The sequence below is a fragment of the Panthera uncia genome (assembly GCF_023721935.1).
Source record: "Panthera uncia isolate 11264 chromosome B2 unlocalized genomic scaffold, Puncia_PCG_1.0 HiC_scaffold_24, whole genome shotgun sequence".
In the NCBI taxonomy this organism is placed as follows: Eukaryota; Metazoa; Chordata; class Mammalia; order Carnivora; family Felidae; genus Panthera; species Panthera uncia.
This window is the reverse complement of record NW_026057580.1, coordinates 72,656-89,967: the sequence shown is the minus strand read 5'-3', so window position 1 is coordinate 89,967 and position 17,312 is coordinate 72,656. Positions and strand designations below refer to the sequence as shown.

General features: G+C 48.6%; 1 protein-coding gene across 1 annotated transcript in view; it reads left to right on the top strand.

The window, feature by feature from the left end:
• The window catches only part of PTK7 (protein tyrosine kinase 7 (inactive)), a 62,781-nt gene that overhangs the window by 44,004 nt on the left and 1,465 nt on the right, over nt 1-17,312 (top strand). The window contains exons 11-19 of the mRNA XM_049653227.1: nt 1,033-1,182; nt 1,298-1,448; nt 1,547-1,674; nt 2,897-3,100; nt 3,852-4,007; nt 4,634-4,866; nt 5,820-5,900; nt 15,931-16,082; nt 17,109-17,287. Of these exons, the coding sequence (XP_049509184.1) occupies nt 1,033-1,182; nt 1,298-1,448; nt 1,547-1,674; nt 2,897-3,100; nt 3,852-4,007; nt 4,634-4,866; nt 5,820-5,900; nt 15,931-16,082; nt 17,109-17,287 (1,434 nt within the window). The remainder of the gene's footprint in view (nt 1-1,032; nt 1,183-1,297; nt 1,449-1,546; nt 1,675-2,896; nt 3,101-3,851; nt 4,008-4,633; nt 4,867-5,819; nt 5,901-15,930; nt 16,083-17,108; nt 17,288-17,312) is intronic.

The following is a 17,312-nucleotide window of genomic DNA, read 5'->3' as shown; positions in this document are numbered from 1 at the left end:
AAAAAACAAAGAAAAGAAAAGAAAAAATTTGGGAGGAAAAATGCAGGATCCCATCATCCATAATCTTTGGGTGTGTTCCCCTTTCTTTTTCTATGTGTATCTTTCTGTTTGTACATAGCAATTTTATTAAACATATAATTTTCACTTATTAAACTTACATGAGTAAGTTCTGCTCACTATAGAAAAAGAAGACCCACTTAATTATGTAATTTTATACCCTTTTTTACTTAATGTTATCAAGCATTTCCACATACTTATATACATAAACATTGGTTTTGATGATTGTAATAATATTCTGATGATTGGAATCACTGTAATTTACTTAAATATTCCCTAAACATTGGAGATTTGGGTTGTTAACCATCCTCCCTCTTCCCCTGTCTGTCTCCTTCTCTGTCTGCTTTCGCTCTCTCTCTCTTTTTATTGCTGCAATAAACATCTTTAAGCCAAAGTTTTTTCTGGATTTGGGTTTATTTCCTTTGGGAGAGATTCCCAGAAATGGAATAATTACGTATAAAAGGGTGTGCACATTTTTGCAGCCCTTACCATGGATTGCTAAACTGTCAAAGGGCTGGACCAGCTTTTACATCTCCATGAGTAGTGTGAATGAGAGGGTAAGACTGTAGCTTTCGAGGAGGAAGTGGGCTCTCCCTGCTCAGGTGGTCTGGTGGAAGCTTTCTGTGGGAAGCGGGGCTCTAAGTGGATCTGAAGCCTGGATGGTGGCAAAGAGCAGGAAAGGGTTCTAGGAGTGAGAAGTGGCAGGCAGTGAGGATGAGAACAGGGCAGAGTTGGGGCCCAATCAGAAGTCCAATTTTGCAAAAGTGAAATGTTGTATAGGGCAGTGGAAGGAGGTAGGACTGAAAAATTGGGGAAGGAGTAAGTAACGGGGGCTTCCCAGTGCCTGGTTCAGGAGTTTGGACTTTGTGGGTAGTCAGGAGCAATGGCATGATTTTGAGTAGAGGTGAGTGACAGAGCGCATTGCCAGTCACCCACGTGACTCTGGCCAAGCCTGTGATTTTCCCTTTGTTGCAGATGGAAGCAGCCTCCCGGAGTGGGTGACAGACAATGCAGGCACCTTGCACTTCTCCAGGGTGACCCGTGATGACGCCGGCAACTACACTTGCATCGCCTCCAATGGGCTGCAGGGCCAGATCCGTGCCCATGTCCAGCTTACTGTGGCAGGTGCGACCGTGGCAGGGCCCTGGGGCTGGGACTGGCAGGGCCCATGGGGCAGCCCGCACCCCACCAGCCCCATTGCTCACTGCTCCCTACACCTTTTTGGGCTCTTCCCATCTAGTTTTCATCACCTTCAAGGTGGAACCAGAGCGCACGACTGTGTACCAGGGCCACACAGCCCTGCTACGGTGTGAGGCCCAAGGAGACCCCAAGCCACTCATCCAGTGGAAGGGCAAAGACCGCATCCTGGATCCCACCAAGCTGGGACCTAGGTAGGGCCGTCTCCCTCCCCTACCTACTGCACCTCTCTTGTGGCCGGTCTGCCCAGGAGCTGGCAAGGTGTGCAGTGCTGTGGCTTCTCTCCTGGCAGAATGCACATCTTCCAGAATGGCTCCCTGGTGATCCATGACGTGGCCCCTGAGGACTCAGGCCGCTACACCTGCATCGCAGGCAACAGCTGCAACATCAAACACACGGAGGCTCCCCTCTATGTTGTGGGTATGTGCTGGGGAGGGATGTCCTGCACAGGAAGTTGTGGGGCCAGACTTCTTTCTCTTTATTTTCATTGTCATCCCCTGTATATGGAAGACACTTAAACCATTTTTGTGTTGGGGGCTGGGATTCAGTGGTGTCCCCTCCACCATGCCATGGCATAGTGTCAGCTTCCTTGCTTAGAGCTGGGCCGTTGTTGATTTCACATGCCGCAGCTGGTGTTTGCGTGTTTGTGTATGTGTGTGTGTGCGTGCACACGCACGCAACTTGGGGAGAGGCATGGGGGTAGTACTCTTGTCCTAAAATGCTTCTTCCCAGGTCTCCTGCAGCAGCCGCACGTATATCTGGGTGGGCAGGGAGGGGAACAGGCCAGGGGACAGCAGGAAAGGGTTCCTTTGCTCTGGAGGCCCAGAGAGGATGATGTGTCAGGTAAAAGGTTCTGCCTAGAGTCAGGAACTCTCGGGGTTCAGATCTGGCCTCTCCTGCTAACCAGCTCTGTGCCCTTGGAGGTGTTACTTCCTCTCTAGGGGCTTGTTTCTGTATCTGTAAGATGAGAGTGGTTTCAACGAGAAGTTCTTAAACTTTTGTGGTTTAGCAGCAGAACTGTTTTTCTAGACAAAATATTCTGTGGAACTTACATGGGAAATAGTGAAGTGATAAGGCCCGTTTGTAGAAACATTAGGTGTGAGGCAGGAGTCAGGGGATCTTGCATCGTCTCCCCCACAGCCCTCTCTCCCTCAGTTTCCCTAATGATTCCTGGCTTCTCTTTCACTGGAATAGAAGATCCTTTCCACAAACACATTTCTTTAAGAACTTGCTCTGTGTCAGGCAGTGTCTCAAACTAGAAATTCCCAAATGCTGCTCTTCAGGGCCTGGCTCAAGATGTCAAGTCACGTAGGAAGCTTATTAGCAATAGTGCAGGTTTGTGTTGACATCTTGACAGATGTGTTTTTTTTTAAATGTGTGTTCCTAGCTTCATGTTCAGATGCACACCAGCTTGGGAATCACTGGCCTCATGTCCTTCAGAACTCTTTATGACCTTGGTAGGGCCCAAGGACCCAGCCCTGGTTAAAGCCAATGACAGTGGTGACCCCTCCTGGTTTTCTGGTTTGGCCAGACCATCGAGGTCGTCAGGTTGTCTCTGCGTAGGGTGGGGAAGGGCTAGTCGAGAAGTAGGGCCGGGTTTGCTTCACAGGCCCCTGCCCAGACCCTTCTTTGTGTCTCTCAGACAAGCCGGTGCTGGAGGAGTCAGAGGGCCTGGGCAGCCCTCCCCCATACAAGATGATCCAGACCATCGGGCTGTCCGTGGGCGCTGCTGTGGCCTACATCATTGCCGTGCTGGGTCTCATGTTCTACTGCAAGAAGCGTTGCAAGGCCAAGCGCCTTCAGAAGCAGCCCGAGGGCGAGGAGCCCGAGATGGAGTGCCTCAATGGTGAGGGGCGGTGGTGTGGAGGTGGTGCCTGTGTGCAGGTGCTGAGCGCCCTCCTGCGGCCACAGAGAGAGCTGCAGCGCTGGGCAGCCTGGGTCCTGGCCAAGCTGCCCCACCCCTAGCTGGAAGCCTGGAGTTGGCCCATTCCCAGGGCCGCGGTGTCTGAGCAACCTGGCTCAAGACTTCCTCACTGGAGCTTCCGGGCCAGCTTCTGTGTTTCCCTGCCTTCTCCGTGCACTACTAAACCGCAGATGCAATTAGTATACACATTCATGTTTCTGTTGCACATCCTGTCTCCCAGTCTGTTTCCCTTCTCCTGGGTTTCCCCCATCAGTTTAGGTGTTCAGGAGCAAGGCCTGGGGCTCCCTCACTCTGATTTCCCCTTTGTGCCTGTTTAGGGCTTTGCACGGAGGAGGCCCTACGAAAGCAAAAACGCTTCTGTCAACATAGTGTCCAGGGACCAGTGGTTCAGATGAGACTTGTACCCTTTGTTCTGTTTCTGAGGTTGTGATCAGCTGCCTCAACACGTGGTTATGATTTAAGGGATGCCTGTTCGCCCCTTCCCCATCAGTTCATCAGTTGGACTGGCCTTTTTGTGTGGGACACCATGATTGGACCCACTTTGACAGAAGTGGAGGTTTGGGGGAGAGGAGTGAGGTCCCCATGGTGGCCAGAGTGGTCTCATCCTGATACCCCCTCCCCCTGCCCCCCCCCGCCCCCCCCCGCCCCGCCCCACCATGCTCCTTCTCCTCAGGTGGGCCTTTGCAGAATGGGCAGCCCTCAGCGGAGATCCAAGAGGAAGTGGCCTTGACTAGCTTGGGCTCTGGCCCTACGGCCACCAACAAACGCCATAGCACCAGTGATAAGATGCACTTCCCGAGGACGAGCCTACAGCCCATCACCACACTGGGTGCGTTGCCTTGGTCACAACTATCCCTGCTTCTGTCTTGAGGTTAGGTTAGGGCTGGTGGCTCTGCAGTCCCTAAAACTTAGGACATTGGAGCAGGGGGCGAGAGGCACAGGGGAGATAAGTGCAGTGTGTCCCCAGTGCCTGTACGTGCCTCACCTCCACAGTTGTGGTCATTCTTGTACATTAATTACTTGACGTTTCCTTTAGATTAACTGATTTAAAACAAAACCTTAACAGGAGTTAGTTTTGTTCTAGGAGAAAATGTGAGAAATTACAGATCTGTGGGAGTTAAATTTTTTCTGAGTGTACATTAGAACATGTACCTGTTGACCTATTTATCAAGAGCCACCTAAAACTCTCAGACGAGCCTTCCTTTGGAAAATGCTCGTTATGAATTCCACCCTTCGTTTTACACGTTGTACACAGTTTCATTGGAGACTGTGAAGCCCAGCGTGAGGTAGGGAGGGGTTTGCTCAGGGTCACACGGCACAAGTAGGGGCAGCGCCCCATCCAGCCGGGTGGGGCACAGCAAAGGCTTCCCTCTGTGAGAGGCAAGGCACCTCCCCAAGTCAGAGGCTCCTCTGCTTGGGCGAAAGCAGCTGATGGATTCGGACCTGCACCCGCAGGGAAAAGTGAGTTTGGAGAGGTGTTCCTGGCCAAGGCCCAGGGCTTGGAGGAGGGGGTGGCGGAGACCCTGGTGCTTGTGAAGAGCCTGCAGAGCCGGGACGAGCAGCAGCAGCTGGACTTCCGGAGGGAGTTCGAGATGTTTGGGAAGCTGAACCATGCCAACGTGGTGCGGCTCCTGGGGCTGTGCCGGGAGGCCGAACCCCACTACATGGTGCTGGAGTACGTGGACCTGGTACGCTGGGCTGCGGGGAGAGGGGACCTGGGAGTCTAAGGCTCTGGCTGGGGGTGGGGCACCACGGGAGCCTCCTCTCACATGGTCTCCGTCTGCCTGCCCTTGCCTCCTTGAGACACTCAGCCTCCGGTCCCTGCCAGCTCTCTGACACCTGCCTGTCCATCTTTCCTGTCCTCCAGCCCCATGCCTGGGGGTCTGGTCCCCGGTTCTTCCCAGCTTCTCCCTCTGTGCACCACATGGATGCATTTCAGGCCTTCTTCCTTGACTTGGGTTTTCTTTGGTTTGTCTTTTTTCCTTCTCTCCAGGGCTCATGAGCCTTTAGGAATAAACTTAGCAGGACTGGTTTTCCTTCCTGGCATCCCGTACCATCTCGGGCACCGGTGTGAGCCCAGTTGCCAGCCTTCTCTTCCCACCTTAGTTGCCGTGTCCCATTATGCCTCTTACTGTGCATCCCTCCCCCCCAACCGATCTAAGCCTTATTCCCTTGGTCCTCAAGCTGCTGCTTGTCACACCCTCGCCCAGCTCACAGGAAGGGGAGGAGCAATTCTCTTTCCATTGGCAGCTGCTTATGAGTACTTTATGGATGTTTCTGCTGCTGCTGTTCCTTCCCTCCTCCCTATGTTTATCAGATAATAACCCCCTGGGGGACAGGGGTTCCCTCTCAGGTCTGTGAGGCTCCCTGAGGGCAGGGGCTTTGTCACCCACCTGTTTGCAGCTCCCCTGAGGGTAGGAATGGCAGTCCCCCAGTCTTTCTTACTGAGAGAGCTTCTGAGAGCCATTTTCTATATATTTTTAAATTCCCACTGGACTTCCTGCAAGGGAGTGGGGGTGGAGGTTCAGGTCAGGGCTTCTCACCTGCACAGGTAGGCACTCTGTGAGCACCTGCTTGGTTTGATGCTTTGGAGATAATAGTTGGCCTCTGACCTGACAGCGATGCTTGGCTTTTCCCTCAGGGAGACCTCAAACAATTCCTGAGGATTTCCCAGAGCAAGGATGAAAAACTGAAGTCACAGCCCCTCAGCACTAAGCAGAAGGTGAGGACAGGGCGGGAGAGGTCCCCAAGGGTGGGCCAGCATCATGGGCAGTCATCATAACAGAGGTGCCACTGACAGAATGCTCCCTGTGGACCAGGCGGGACTTTACATGTGTTATCTCTGTGATCACAAGTGTCCTCTGAAACAGATGTCATTTTGTAGATAAAGAACCTGGGGCTTGGGAGAGGTTAAGTGGCTTGTCCCAGATCACATGGCCACCAAATGCCTGTGTGTTGCTGTGGTGCCTTCATCTCGAAGGGCTGCTCTTGGCCCTTGCTGCTAGAGCAGTATGTCTGCCCCCTGCAGTGAACACTGAGCTGGAGGAGCCGCAAAGGGGACAGGCAGGGCAGGGTGTGGCCCCGAGAGTGTTTCATCAGCCTCTGAGTGTGGAAGTCTCTTCTGTGAAAGGGCTGCCCGTGTTTCACTCCCTGTGGTTTCACACTCTCGCTCTCACTTGGGTTGTGGGCTCCCAGCCTTTCCTTCCGGTTCTCTTCCTGCCTTCCAGGCACAGATCCCTGGCTGGGGCCCCATGGTGGAGCAGACCTGGCTTGAAACAGTGAAGCAGGGAAAGCTTGCCTACTGCCCCCTGCCCTCCTCAGACGATACCTTGATACCTTCTGTGGCCCAGCTCTTCCTGCCCACAGCCTCCTTCCTTCCCCTCTGAAATGGATCCTCCTCTTTCCCTGGGACTGGGCATTCTGCTACTAAGCTGATGGCAAAGTCACCTCATAAACCAGTCACAGTGCAGGGCAGGTAGGCAGTGACTGCTAGGGCCCTCCCTCCCAGGTGACCATTCCTTGCCTTGTAGGTTGACCCAGGTCACAGATTCAGGGGCAGGAAAGAAAGGTACGGCTGGTTGATCTGTAAGGGGGATGGGACCCTGGCCACCCCTGGGGAAATGGCTCTGCACCCTTCAGGCTGGCTTCCTCATAATTTACCGAAGCCCACATAGGACAAGTGACCTGGCCCCAGGTCACCCAGAGCTGACCTCCTGATACCAGGCCCCTGTCTCCACCTCTCAAGCTGCAGGAACTGTCTGCAGTGGCTGTAGATGGAAAGCCACAGGACAGGATGTGCTATTCAGCCTAAGTAGGATGTCAGGGCCCCAGAGTTCACAAATCAGGACATGCAAGGAGCCAATGAGTCTTTACTGAGCCAGTCGTGGCCCTAAGGGCCCTTGGGGCTGCAAAATTGAAACTGCCAGGCGTCCTTGCGGCATTTAGGATCTAGTAAGGGAGCTTGGGAAAATGAATATGGCATGTGCCTTATAGACTTCAGGTATTACACGGGAAGTGAATGACAGACATAAATTAAGAGACATCGAAGACATGCATCCTTTAGGTGGACAGACGGTGTGGTTAACAAAGAAGGTTTCCTGGTAGAAAAGTAATTTGAGTTCAGTTCTCAAGGAGAGGAAGTAGTTGAATGGCAGGAAGGGAATGGCTTCAGGAAAGAGGGGAGTCAGGTAGGTTTGTTTGGGATAGGGATGTAGGCAAGCGGACAGGAAGTCAATTACCTCTGTCACATGACCTGAGGGACTCTCTTTGGTTGAAAGTCCTCACAGCCTGTGCTAAAGATCTGTCCCCCACTTTTCCTCCCTAGCATCTTAAATGTGATGGAGAGCTTTAATAAGTTGGGTTCCACATTCTTCAAGGACAATATTCTGCATCGTATGGGAGATGGGTTTTGCGTAAAATAAAAATCGTAGGTTTCTTGACCATACCTCAGACCGAGAGAATAGGAATATCTGAGGATGGGGTCTGAGGACCTGCGTTTTTCAAACAGGCTCTCCAGCAAATTCTTAAGCTCATTAAAGTTCAAGGAGTCCTGGTGTATAGGATACTGGCTTTGAAATGTTTGTCAGGATTCCCTATAAGAAATGCATTTTAGGGGCGCCTGGGCGGTTCAGTCCGTTGTGCTTCCGACTCTTGATTGTGGCTCAGGTCATGATCCCAGGGTCATGGAATTGAGCCCTGGGTTGGGCACTGGGCTCCGTGCTGAGTGTGGAACCTGCTTAAGATTCTCTCCCTCTTCCCTCTCTCCTGCTCGTGCACACGTGCACGTGCTCGCTCTCTAGCTCTCTCTCTTTCTCTCAAAAGAAAGAAATGCATTTTACATCATGCCCCAAATAGCATGCACACACATAGGGGCGCCTGGGTGGCTCAGCTGGTTAAGTGTCTGACTCTTGGTTTCAACTCAGATCATGATCTCATGGTTCATGGGTTCGAGCCCTGCATCGGGCTCTGCACTGGCAGCTGGTATGGAGCCTGCTTGGGATTCTCTCTCTCTTTGCCCATCTCCCTTTCCCCACCTCAAAATAGATAAAATTTTTTTAAAAAGAACACACACACACAACTCAAGTTAAACTTTCCAAACATTGTATTTGATGCACTTGATATTTTCTATCCTATTTTTTTTTAACCCACTAAATTGATTTTGAGACCCATGTGGGGCTTGATCAGTAGTTTGAAAAATACTGCTTTTTGGGGATTCCAGGAAAATGAAAATTCTTAGGAAAGGTATACTAAAAGTTGTAGACACTTTCTTGTGCTAATAATAATCTATTGAACCGCTGCATCACTTTATATTCCTAGGGTTCTAGGGGAATGGAAGGAGGAAGAGTTAAGTTTTTAAAGAGAGGCAGAATGGTAGGCAGGGTGCTCCCACGGCCAGGTAGAATTGGAACGGGAGTGTCTAGTTGGTGTGAGGGGCTGGGGAGAACCCCAGGAGAATTTCAGGATATCAGTGAAGCATTGACAGAAATCAGACACGGGCCCTGGGTGTTGGCATAATTATAGGTAATGCTTGTTCGAGTAGCTGATGAGATGATGGAGATTTTGAAGTCAGGGAACTGTAACCTGTGACTTCTCTTTGGGTCCCTGCAGGCTAGTGACAGGATGAGGAACAGGGTCGGCTTAGCACACCTCGAGGACAACAGTATAGGCAATCAGATGCTGTCGCATGAGAATGGCACAATGCTGTCGTGAAGGGTTAGCCAGGACCTGAGCAAGCCCTGAGACTGTCATGTTGGAAAGGAAGCAGTGGGTCTGGTCTTTGCCAAAGAGCAGGCCTTTATAACAGTATTTGGAAATCAATCCTGTGGCCATCTGATGGCATCTTGCCCAGCAGTAAGGAAACACTTAATTGGCTTGGGCCTAGCAGAATTCCCTTTTACTGTCCTCACTTAGCCAGCATTTCCAGAAGCACTGCCGCTCTGGAAAGATAGCAAGTTAGTCACCATGCCAAGTCCACTGTCTTGTGTTTCCCTTGACTAGTAGCAGATTGTTTAGCTATTGAGCCAGATCAGAGAGAGCAGGCTGGGGGGAATGCTTAGTCTGATGAAGTCACATTACAGAAGGCTTTGTCCCTGGGCGCCTGGGTGGCTCAGTCAGTTAAGTGTCTGACTTCGGCTCAGGTCATGATCTCACAGTTCTTTTTTTAATTTATTTTTTTTAATGTTTATTTATTTTTGAGAGAGAGACAGTGCAAGTCAGGGAGGGGCAGAGAGAGAGGGAGACACAGAATCTGAAGCAGACTCCAGGCTCCAAGCTGACTCTCAGCACAGAGCCTGACACAGGGCTCGAACCCACGAACTGTGAGATCATGACCTGAGCCAAAGTCGGACGTTCAACCGACTGAGCCACCCAGGTGCCTCTTTGAGCTCACAGTTCTGCACTGACAGTGCGAAGCCTGCTTGGGATTCTCTCTCCCTCTCTCTGCCCCTCCCCCACTGTGCTTGCTCTCTCTCTAAGTAAGTAAGAAAGTAAAAACAAAAGCCTTTGTCCCTTACAGATAACCTGGCAAGGCTGGACAATGCCCTGCAGTTTTGAAGCCTGAGATAGAGTCTGGTTGTTAATGACCCGGCCACTTCAGTTGTCATCTCGCCCTTTTACCACCAGTGGCACTTGGGGCATTCTGAGGATGGCAGTCTGGGGGCAACTTTGGGAGTATGTGGTGGCCTCTACTTTTCCTTGAAGACACAGGGGGGCTGTGCACCCAGGTGGAACTCCATCATCCTGGGGACCTGTTCACATGACTTCTTCAACTCTCCTCACTGGTTATACATGTTTGGTTGACGCTATCTGGAGATTTTGTGTCTTTATTTTGTTAAGGGAAATACACCAAAAAGATGAGATTTTTCCCAACTCTTTTTTTTTTAATTTTTATTTTTTTTAGTGTTTATTTTTGAGAGAGAGGGAACACGAGCAGGGGAGGTGGGGGGAGAGAGAGAGACAGACAGACAGAGAGGCAGAGAGAGACACACACAGACAGAATCTGAAGCAGGCTCCAGGCTCTGAGCTGTCAGCATAGAGCCCGACACGAGGCTCGAACTCATGAAACGCGTGATCATGACTTGAGCCGAAGTCAGATGCTTAACTGATTGAGCCACCCAGGTACCCTGAGATTTTTCCCAACTCTTGATGGTATCCCTGATTCAGCACCTCTGCATATGCAATATCAGCCAATATATTGGATATATAGATCAGTCCAGTCTGGTGGTGATTTGAATCAGTGCTGTCTACCAAACTTCCTGCAGTGATGGAAATATTTTCTGTCTAGTGCCGTCCGGCGTGGTAGTCACTAACCTCACGTGGCCACTGAGCATTTGTAATGTGGCGAGAGCTACTGAGGAACTGAATTTTTAATTTTGTTAGGTTTTAACTAATTTACATAATCGTACAGGGCTAGGGGCTACTGTTTGGGACAGCACAGGTTTAAACCGTTTTTTCATTGTGTTTTTTCCTGATGTTAACGAAGTATAGTTTTATTTAACTTTTTAACAGGTTCTATATTCCGTTTGCTTTTCCCCAAACCATTTCTTATGTGTGACTTTTTAATTTTTTTTAGTTTTCTAAAATTGATTTAAGTAATCTTTATACCCCACGTGGGGCTTGAACTCATGACCCCAAGATCAAGAGTCGCACGCTCTTCCCACGAAGCCAGCCAGGTGCCCCTAAATTAAAAAATTTTAATTGAAGTATAGTTGACATACTATGTTCGTTTTAGGTGTACAACCTAGTGTTGTTGTTGTTATATACATTGTATTTTATGTATTCTATTTTGTATTTGTATTTGTATTTATGTATTCTATATTTATGTATTCTATTTTGCCATCCCCCCACCCCTCTCCCCTCTGGCAACCTCCAGTTGTTCTCTGTATTTATGAGTCTGTTTTTCTTCGTTGTTGTTATTGTTGTTTGTTTGTTTTGTTTTTTAGACTCCACACATAAGTGAAGTCATATGGTATTTGTCTTTCTCTGTCTGACTTTTGTATCGCCCTCTAGGTCCATCCATGTTGTCACAAATGGCAAGATCCCATTCTTATGGCTGAATAATATTCAACTGTACATATATGCCACCTCTTCTTTATTTGTTCATCTGTCAGTGGACACTTAGGCTGCTTTCATTTTTGGCTGCCGCAAATAGTGCTGCAGTAAACATAGGGGTGCATGTATTTCTTCAAATTAATGTTTTTGTTTCTTTAGGTAAATACCCACAAGTGGAATTACTGGATTGTATGCTACTTCTACTTTTAGTTGTTGTTTTTTTTTAATAGGATGTTTTAGGTTTTATTTATTTGTTTGTTTGCTTTAAGTAATCTTTATGCCCAACATGGGGTTGAATTCACAACCCTAAGATCAAGAGTTGCATGCTCTGGGGGCATCTCAGTGGCTCAGTTGTTTGGGCCTCTGGCTCTTGACTTCGGCTGAGGTCATGATCTCATGGTTCGTGGGTTCGACTCCCACGTCAGCCCCTGCGCTGGCAGTGTGGGGCCTGCTTGGGATTCTCTCTTTTCCCCTCTCTCTCTGCCCCTCCCCCACTCGTGTGCTTGCTTTCTCTCTCTCTCTCTCTCTCTCTCTCTCTCTCAAACTTAAAAAAAAAAAAATGAGTCGCATGTTCTATCTACCAACAGAGCCAACCAGGCGTCCCTATTTTTAGTTTTTTGAGGAACCTCTATACTGTATTCCAGAATGGCTGCACTAATTTACATTCCCACCAACAGTGCATGAGGGTTCCTTTTTTCCCACACTCTTGCCAACACTTGTTATTTCTTGTCTTTTTGATACTAGCCGTTCTGATTGGTGTGAGGTAATATCTTGTGTGTTTTGTATGATTTATTTATTTATTTAGAGAGAGAGAATGAGAAAAGCACAAGTCGGGGAGAGGGGTGGATGGGTAGAGAGAGAGAGAGAGAAAGAGAGGGAGGGAGGGAGAGAGGGAGAGATTGGGAGGGAGAATCCCAAGCAGGCTTCACATTTGGTGCAGAGCCCGACACCGGGCTCAATCCCACGACCCTGGGATCACAACCCCAGCTGAAATCAAGAGTCAGACGCTCAACTGACTGAGCCACCCAAGCGCTCCTCATTGTGGTTTTGATTTGCGTTTCTCTGATGATGAGTGATGTGGAGCATCTTTTCATGTGTCTATTGGCCATCTGTATATAGACCATTGTTTTTAAAACTTTTGACTGAGACTTACAGTAGCAAATAGCACATTTGTATCACAAGCCAACACATGCATGTGTATGTACTTTTTTAATGAAAAAAGTTTTATGAATGATACTTACCTTTACTAAGTGTTATATATACTCTGATATTTTTCATTCCATTTAAAAATTTTTATTGCCCATTTTGATTCACTCAATTGGTTTCATGACCTACTAATAGGTTGTCACTACAGTTAGCAAACCACCAGTGGAGGCAGTGGGGCCCACAGGGATGTCACTCGCCAGTGCACACAGATTGAGATCTGTCTTTGGAGTGACCCCCTCTTGGTGCTTAGGCTTCGTCCTCTGCCGGCCTTTCTGTGACCCTGGGAGTCAGGTCAGTGAGACCGCTTGGAGCCACAGGGATGCTAGAGGGTCAGTTTGTAGCCAGCACCCCACCCCCGGGCTTGCTGATGGGTAGACAGCCCTTCCCGTGCCCGCATTACCAGTGATATGAGCCAGGAGAGGCAGCTGTATTGTTGGGGAGAGAGCTGGGCTCTGGCATTAGACTGGGTACGGAGCCTTGCAGGGGACCACAGGTAAAGCTGAGGATGAGCCCCACACTACAGGGTGTATGTGGGAGAGGCGGCCAGCCTAACTCAGGGCTTGGCATACAGCAGGCGCTCAGCATGTTCCCGGGCCCTTCTCTCTGGCTCGATGGTTTCCTTCTTGCACCAGCAGCCCCTCTACCGCTCCCATTCGCTTGTTTTCGTTTCCGAACTTCAGGATCATAGAAGCAGATTAACCATAGTCTTTGGTTAAGACATACTGTCATCATTGGTCCACACACGGGCTGCTTTTACTTAGTGTTATTTTTCATTTGTGTGCATGTGTATGTGTGTATATGTTTGGTAAGTTTTGATATTTCAGACTTAAAAGAGGATAAAAATAGTTCAAGGAACCCCTACAAACCATTTGCCCAGGTTCAATTATTTGCATTTTGCCCCATTTGCTTTATCAGTCTCTTGCTATAGGTACGTGGATTTTTTTTTTAAGTTTTTTTTCATGTTTATTTTTGAGAGAGATGGAGTGTGAATGGGAGAGGGGCAGAGAGAGAGGGAGACACAGAATCCGAAGCAGGCTCCAGGCTCAGAGCTGTCAGCACAGAGCCTGACACGTGGCTCGAACCCACGAACTGTGAGATCATGACCTGAGCCGAAGTCGGACGCATAACTGGCTGAGCCACCCAGGCGCCCCATACACGGATATTATTTTTATGTATTTTTTTCCTGAACAATTTGAAATAAATGGCAGACTTTTGACCTTTTGCAGTCAGATACATGTAAAATGGTATCACCAGGCCGTGATTTTTATTTCCTTGATAAGATTGGTTACTGGCAGCATTCTTATCTTCATTTCTTCATGACTGTATTACGTGGTAGGTGACTTCTCCCTTATGAATCCTGAGAGTGAGCCTGTATGCCAGGAGAAACATACAGCTGGCCAGTAACGTGTTAAATAAGCTCCCCCAGGGACCTCTTTTCATTTGTTTGCTTTGTTTTTATATACAAGGAAACGCTACAGGTCATACGCATCCCCAGTGGGTGCTCCCAGGGTTTGAATATAAGGTGACAGAGTGAAGGGGCCTTGGGTCTTTACAAGCACTCCCCTGATACTCTGCTTTTTCCTGCTTGGCATGGGCCACCCTCTCCCTGGTGGTGGCAGCCTCCTGCAGGTACACTTCTCATCTCCTTTCTAGACTGCTCTCTCACTGGGACCCCTGCCCTGCTGTGCCTGTTCTGTTCCACCAACACCCAGCTGTGTGTGGTGTCCAGTGCTCCAGGTGCTCCATACTTGTCCAGTCCATCGATACATACTTTTTAAATGTTAATATAATTTAATTGTAATTCCATTTAATATGTTAAGTAATGTATTATATACAATAATGATAGTAATAACAATAATAATAATACACATGACTCGACATTTTATTTATTTTAAATTTCTTTTTAATGTTTCTTTTCGAGAGAGAGAGAGACAGAGAGAGACAGAGCATGAGTGGGGGAGGGGCAGAGAGAGAGGCAGACACAGAATCTGAAGCAGGCTCCAGGCTCCAAGCTGTCAGCACAGAGCTGACACAGGGCTCGAACCTGTGAGCTGTGAGATCATGACCTGAGCCGAAGTCGGAAGTTCAACTGACTGAGCCACCCAGGCGCCCCCATGGCTCGACATTTTAAAAAGGAGATCAGTGAAAAATATCCCCAACTCTCTTACACTTTGGAAAATACTTTGGCATTATTTTGTAGAGCTAGAGATACTCCTAATCTGTGACCAGTGTCTCAGTATTTTAAAGAAACTCAAGCATGTATACCCATCAGAACAATTATAGCAGCACTGTTGTTTTTAGAGAGAGACAGAGAAAGAGCACACACCTGAGCGGGGAAGGGGCAGAGGGAGAGGGAGAGGGAGAGCAAATCTTAGGCATCATGCTCGGCGCAGAGCCCGATGCGGGGCTCAATCTCAAGACCATGAGATCATGAGCTGAGCTGAAATCGAGAGTTAGATGCTTAACCCACCAAGGTGTCCTGCAGCACTGTTTTTAATAGCCAAAAACTGGAGAAAAACAAATATCCATTGGCAGTAGAATGAATGAATTGTGGTGTATTTATGGTGAAAAAGGACTAAGTACAGTGGTCCCCGCAAACAAACACACACAAAAACGGATGGATCTCACAATATTGAGTGAAAGAATCAAGACCCAAAAGTACTTCCAGCTTTATCTGGTTCAGCGGGACTGAATTCTGTGGTTTAGGAATGAATGTATGTGTAAGTGGGAAAACTATAAAGAACAGCCAAGAGATTATTATTGTAAAAGGCAGGATAGGGGTTACCTCTTGAGAGGGAGAATATATGATTAAAAAGGAGCCCTTGGGGTTTCTGGGATGCTAGAATTGTCGGGTTTTGTTTTTGTTTTTACTTAGTGACAGTTACCTGAGTGTGAGCTTTTTAATTTGTGGGAGTATATGTATATTTTATGATGTTTTCTTATGCAATTCACAATTTAAAAATATTTAGATTGCCCGGCTTGTCTACTCTCTAGTCCCCAGCTCCTCTGCTTGGAGGCAGCCAGTCCCATGTGTACGTACATTCACACACATGCTCAGAAAACACACACACACGCATATTTCTTGTTTTGCTTTAAGCACAACTAGCAGAAATTATGTAATTTTGAAGTAAAAAAGGAACAACCCACAAACATGTAAGCTGTGATTACTGTCCAGTTGTGTTTCACTCAACAGGTGGTTAATATGGATGTGTTCTCCCTGCCCCGTGTGCCACTTAACCTAATCTAACACCTGCTCTGTGTCAGAGTGGTTCCAAGAGCTTAATTTCATTTAATGCAGTTCTTCTAACAGACCAGTGAGACAGGCGCTGTTATTATCCCCATTTTATAGAGAGAGAAATCGAGGCTGTTGTGTCTTTGCTTCAGGGCTTCCTACATGTCGCAGTGATGGCGTTGAGACCTCACCAAGGGTTGTGTCGGGGATGGTTGCCTTGATCTCTAGTCCTGGGCTGTTCTGACAGGCCCCTTTCTCGCTGCAGGTGTCACTGTGCACCCAGGTGGCCCTGGGCATGGAGCACCTGTCCAACAATCGCTTTGTGCACAAGGACCTGGCCGCTCGGAACTGCCTGGTCAGTGCCCAGAGACAGGTGAAGGTGTCGGCCCTGGGACTCAGCAAGGATGTGTACAACAGGTAGAAGGACACCGGTCGGGGTGGTGAGGGTATGTGGGAAAGCACTTAGTGTCTGCTTGGTCCAAAGCTGGAGGGCTTGGGAGGGGACAGAGTTTCCCCATCCTTTCTCCAAAGGTGTAACAGGCTTCCTAGCCAGTGGGCCACAGGTCCCTGATGCTTGTAAGTTTTCTCTCTATAAAACATTATGAACCTTTTTTATAGCTTTATAACAGTTTATATGTAATTTCACTGTCCGTGTGGTTCCCTTTGTAACTTCCTAAGTTCAGTAATTGCTATCTTGAAGCCTAAGACTTGGAGCTCAGCAGCCACTGCCAGAGATTGCTCTGGAATGTGCACTCACTCTGTAGCCTCTCCAGGGAACTTCCCCCTGGCTCTGAGTCACCACAGTTCCGTCTGGCTGTTCCTTTAGTCGTGATTGGTTTATCACTAGTAAAGCTCTTCAACTTTTCTTTCCATGTAATGTGTTGTTTTTCACATTTTCTTTTAAACAGAAAATGCATACGATTGTTAGCTTTTATTATTTATTTTTTAATTTTTAAAATAATGTTTATTTTTGAGAGAGAGAGAGAGACAGAGCATGAGTGGGGGGAGGGGCAGAGAGAGAGGGAGACACAGAATCCGAAGCAGGCTCCAGGCTGTCGGCACAGAGCCCGACGCAGGGCTTGAGCCCACAAACCTTGAGATCACGGTCTGAGCCAAAGTCAGACACTTAACTGACTGAGCCACCCAGGCACCCCCGATTGTTAGCTTTTAAAAACATTAACATTTAGGCAAATTTTGATTCTTAACCAAATTTTTACCCTCAGACCCCACGTGGATGCCTCCAAATTTCATCCAGCACACCCCCCATGCTTTGCATAAATGTTAACCAATTTCTCTGAGGGCCTTGATGTAGAAAAATAGGGTTCTAGCCTGGGTATGAGACCCAGACGTGGGCTGAGGTTGGGATCCCAGGCCGTGTTCCCCATTCTATCCAGTGAGCTGGGGAGGCCCCACCCCACCCCTGTGTATGCTTCTTTCCCACAGTGAGTACTACCACTTCCGCCAGGCCTGGGTGCCGCTGCGTTGGATGTCCCCCGAGGCCATCCTGGAGGGCGATTTCTCCACGAAGTCCGATGTTTGGGCCTTTGGCGTGCTGATGTGGGAAGTGTTCACCCATGGAGAGATGCCCCATGGTGGACAGGCAGATGATGAAGTGCTGGCAGGTAGGCAGTTGTGTTTCCAGAGGTT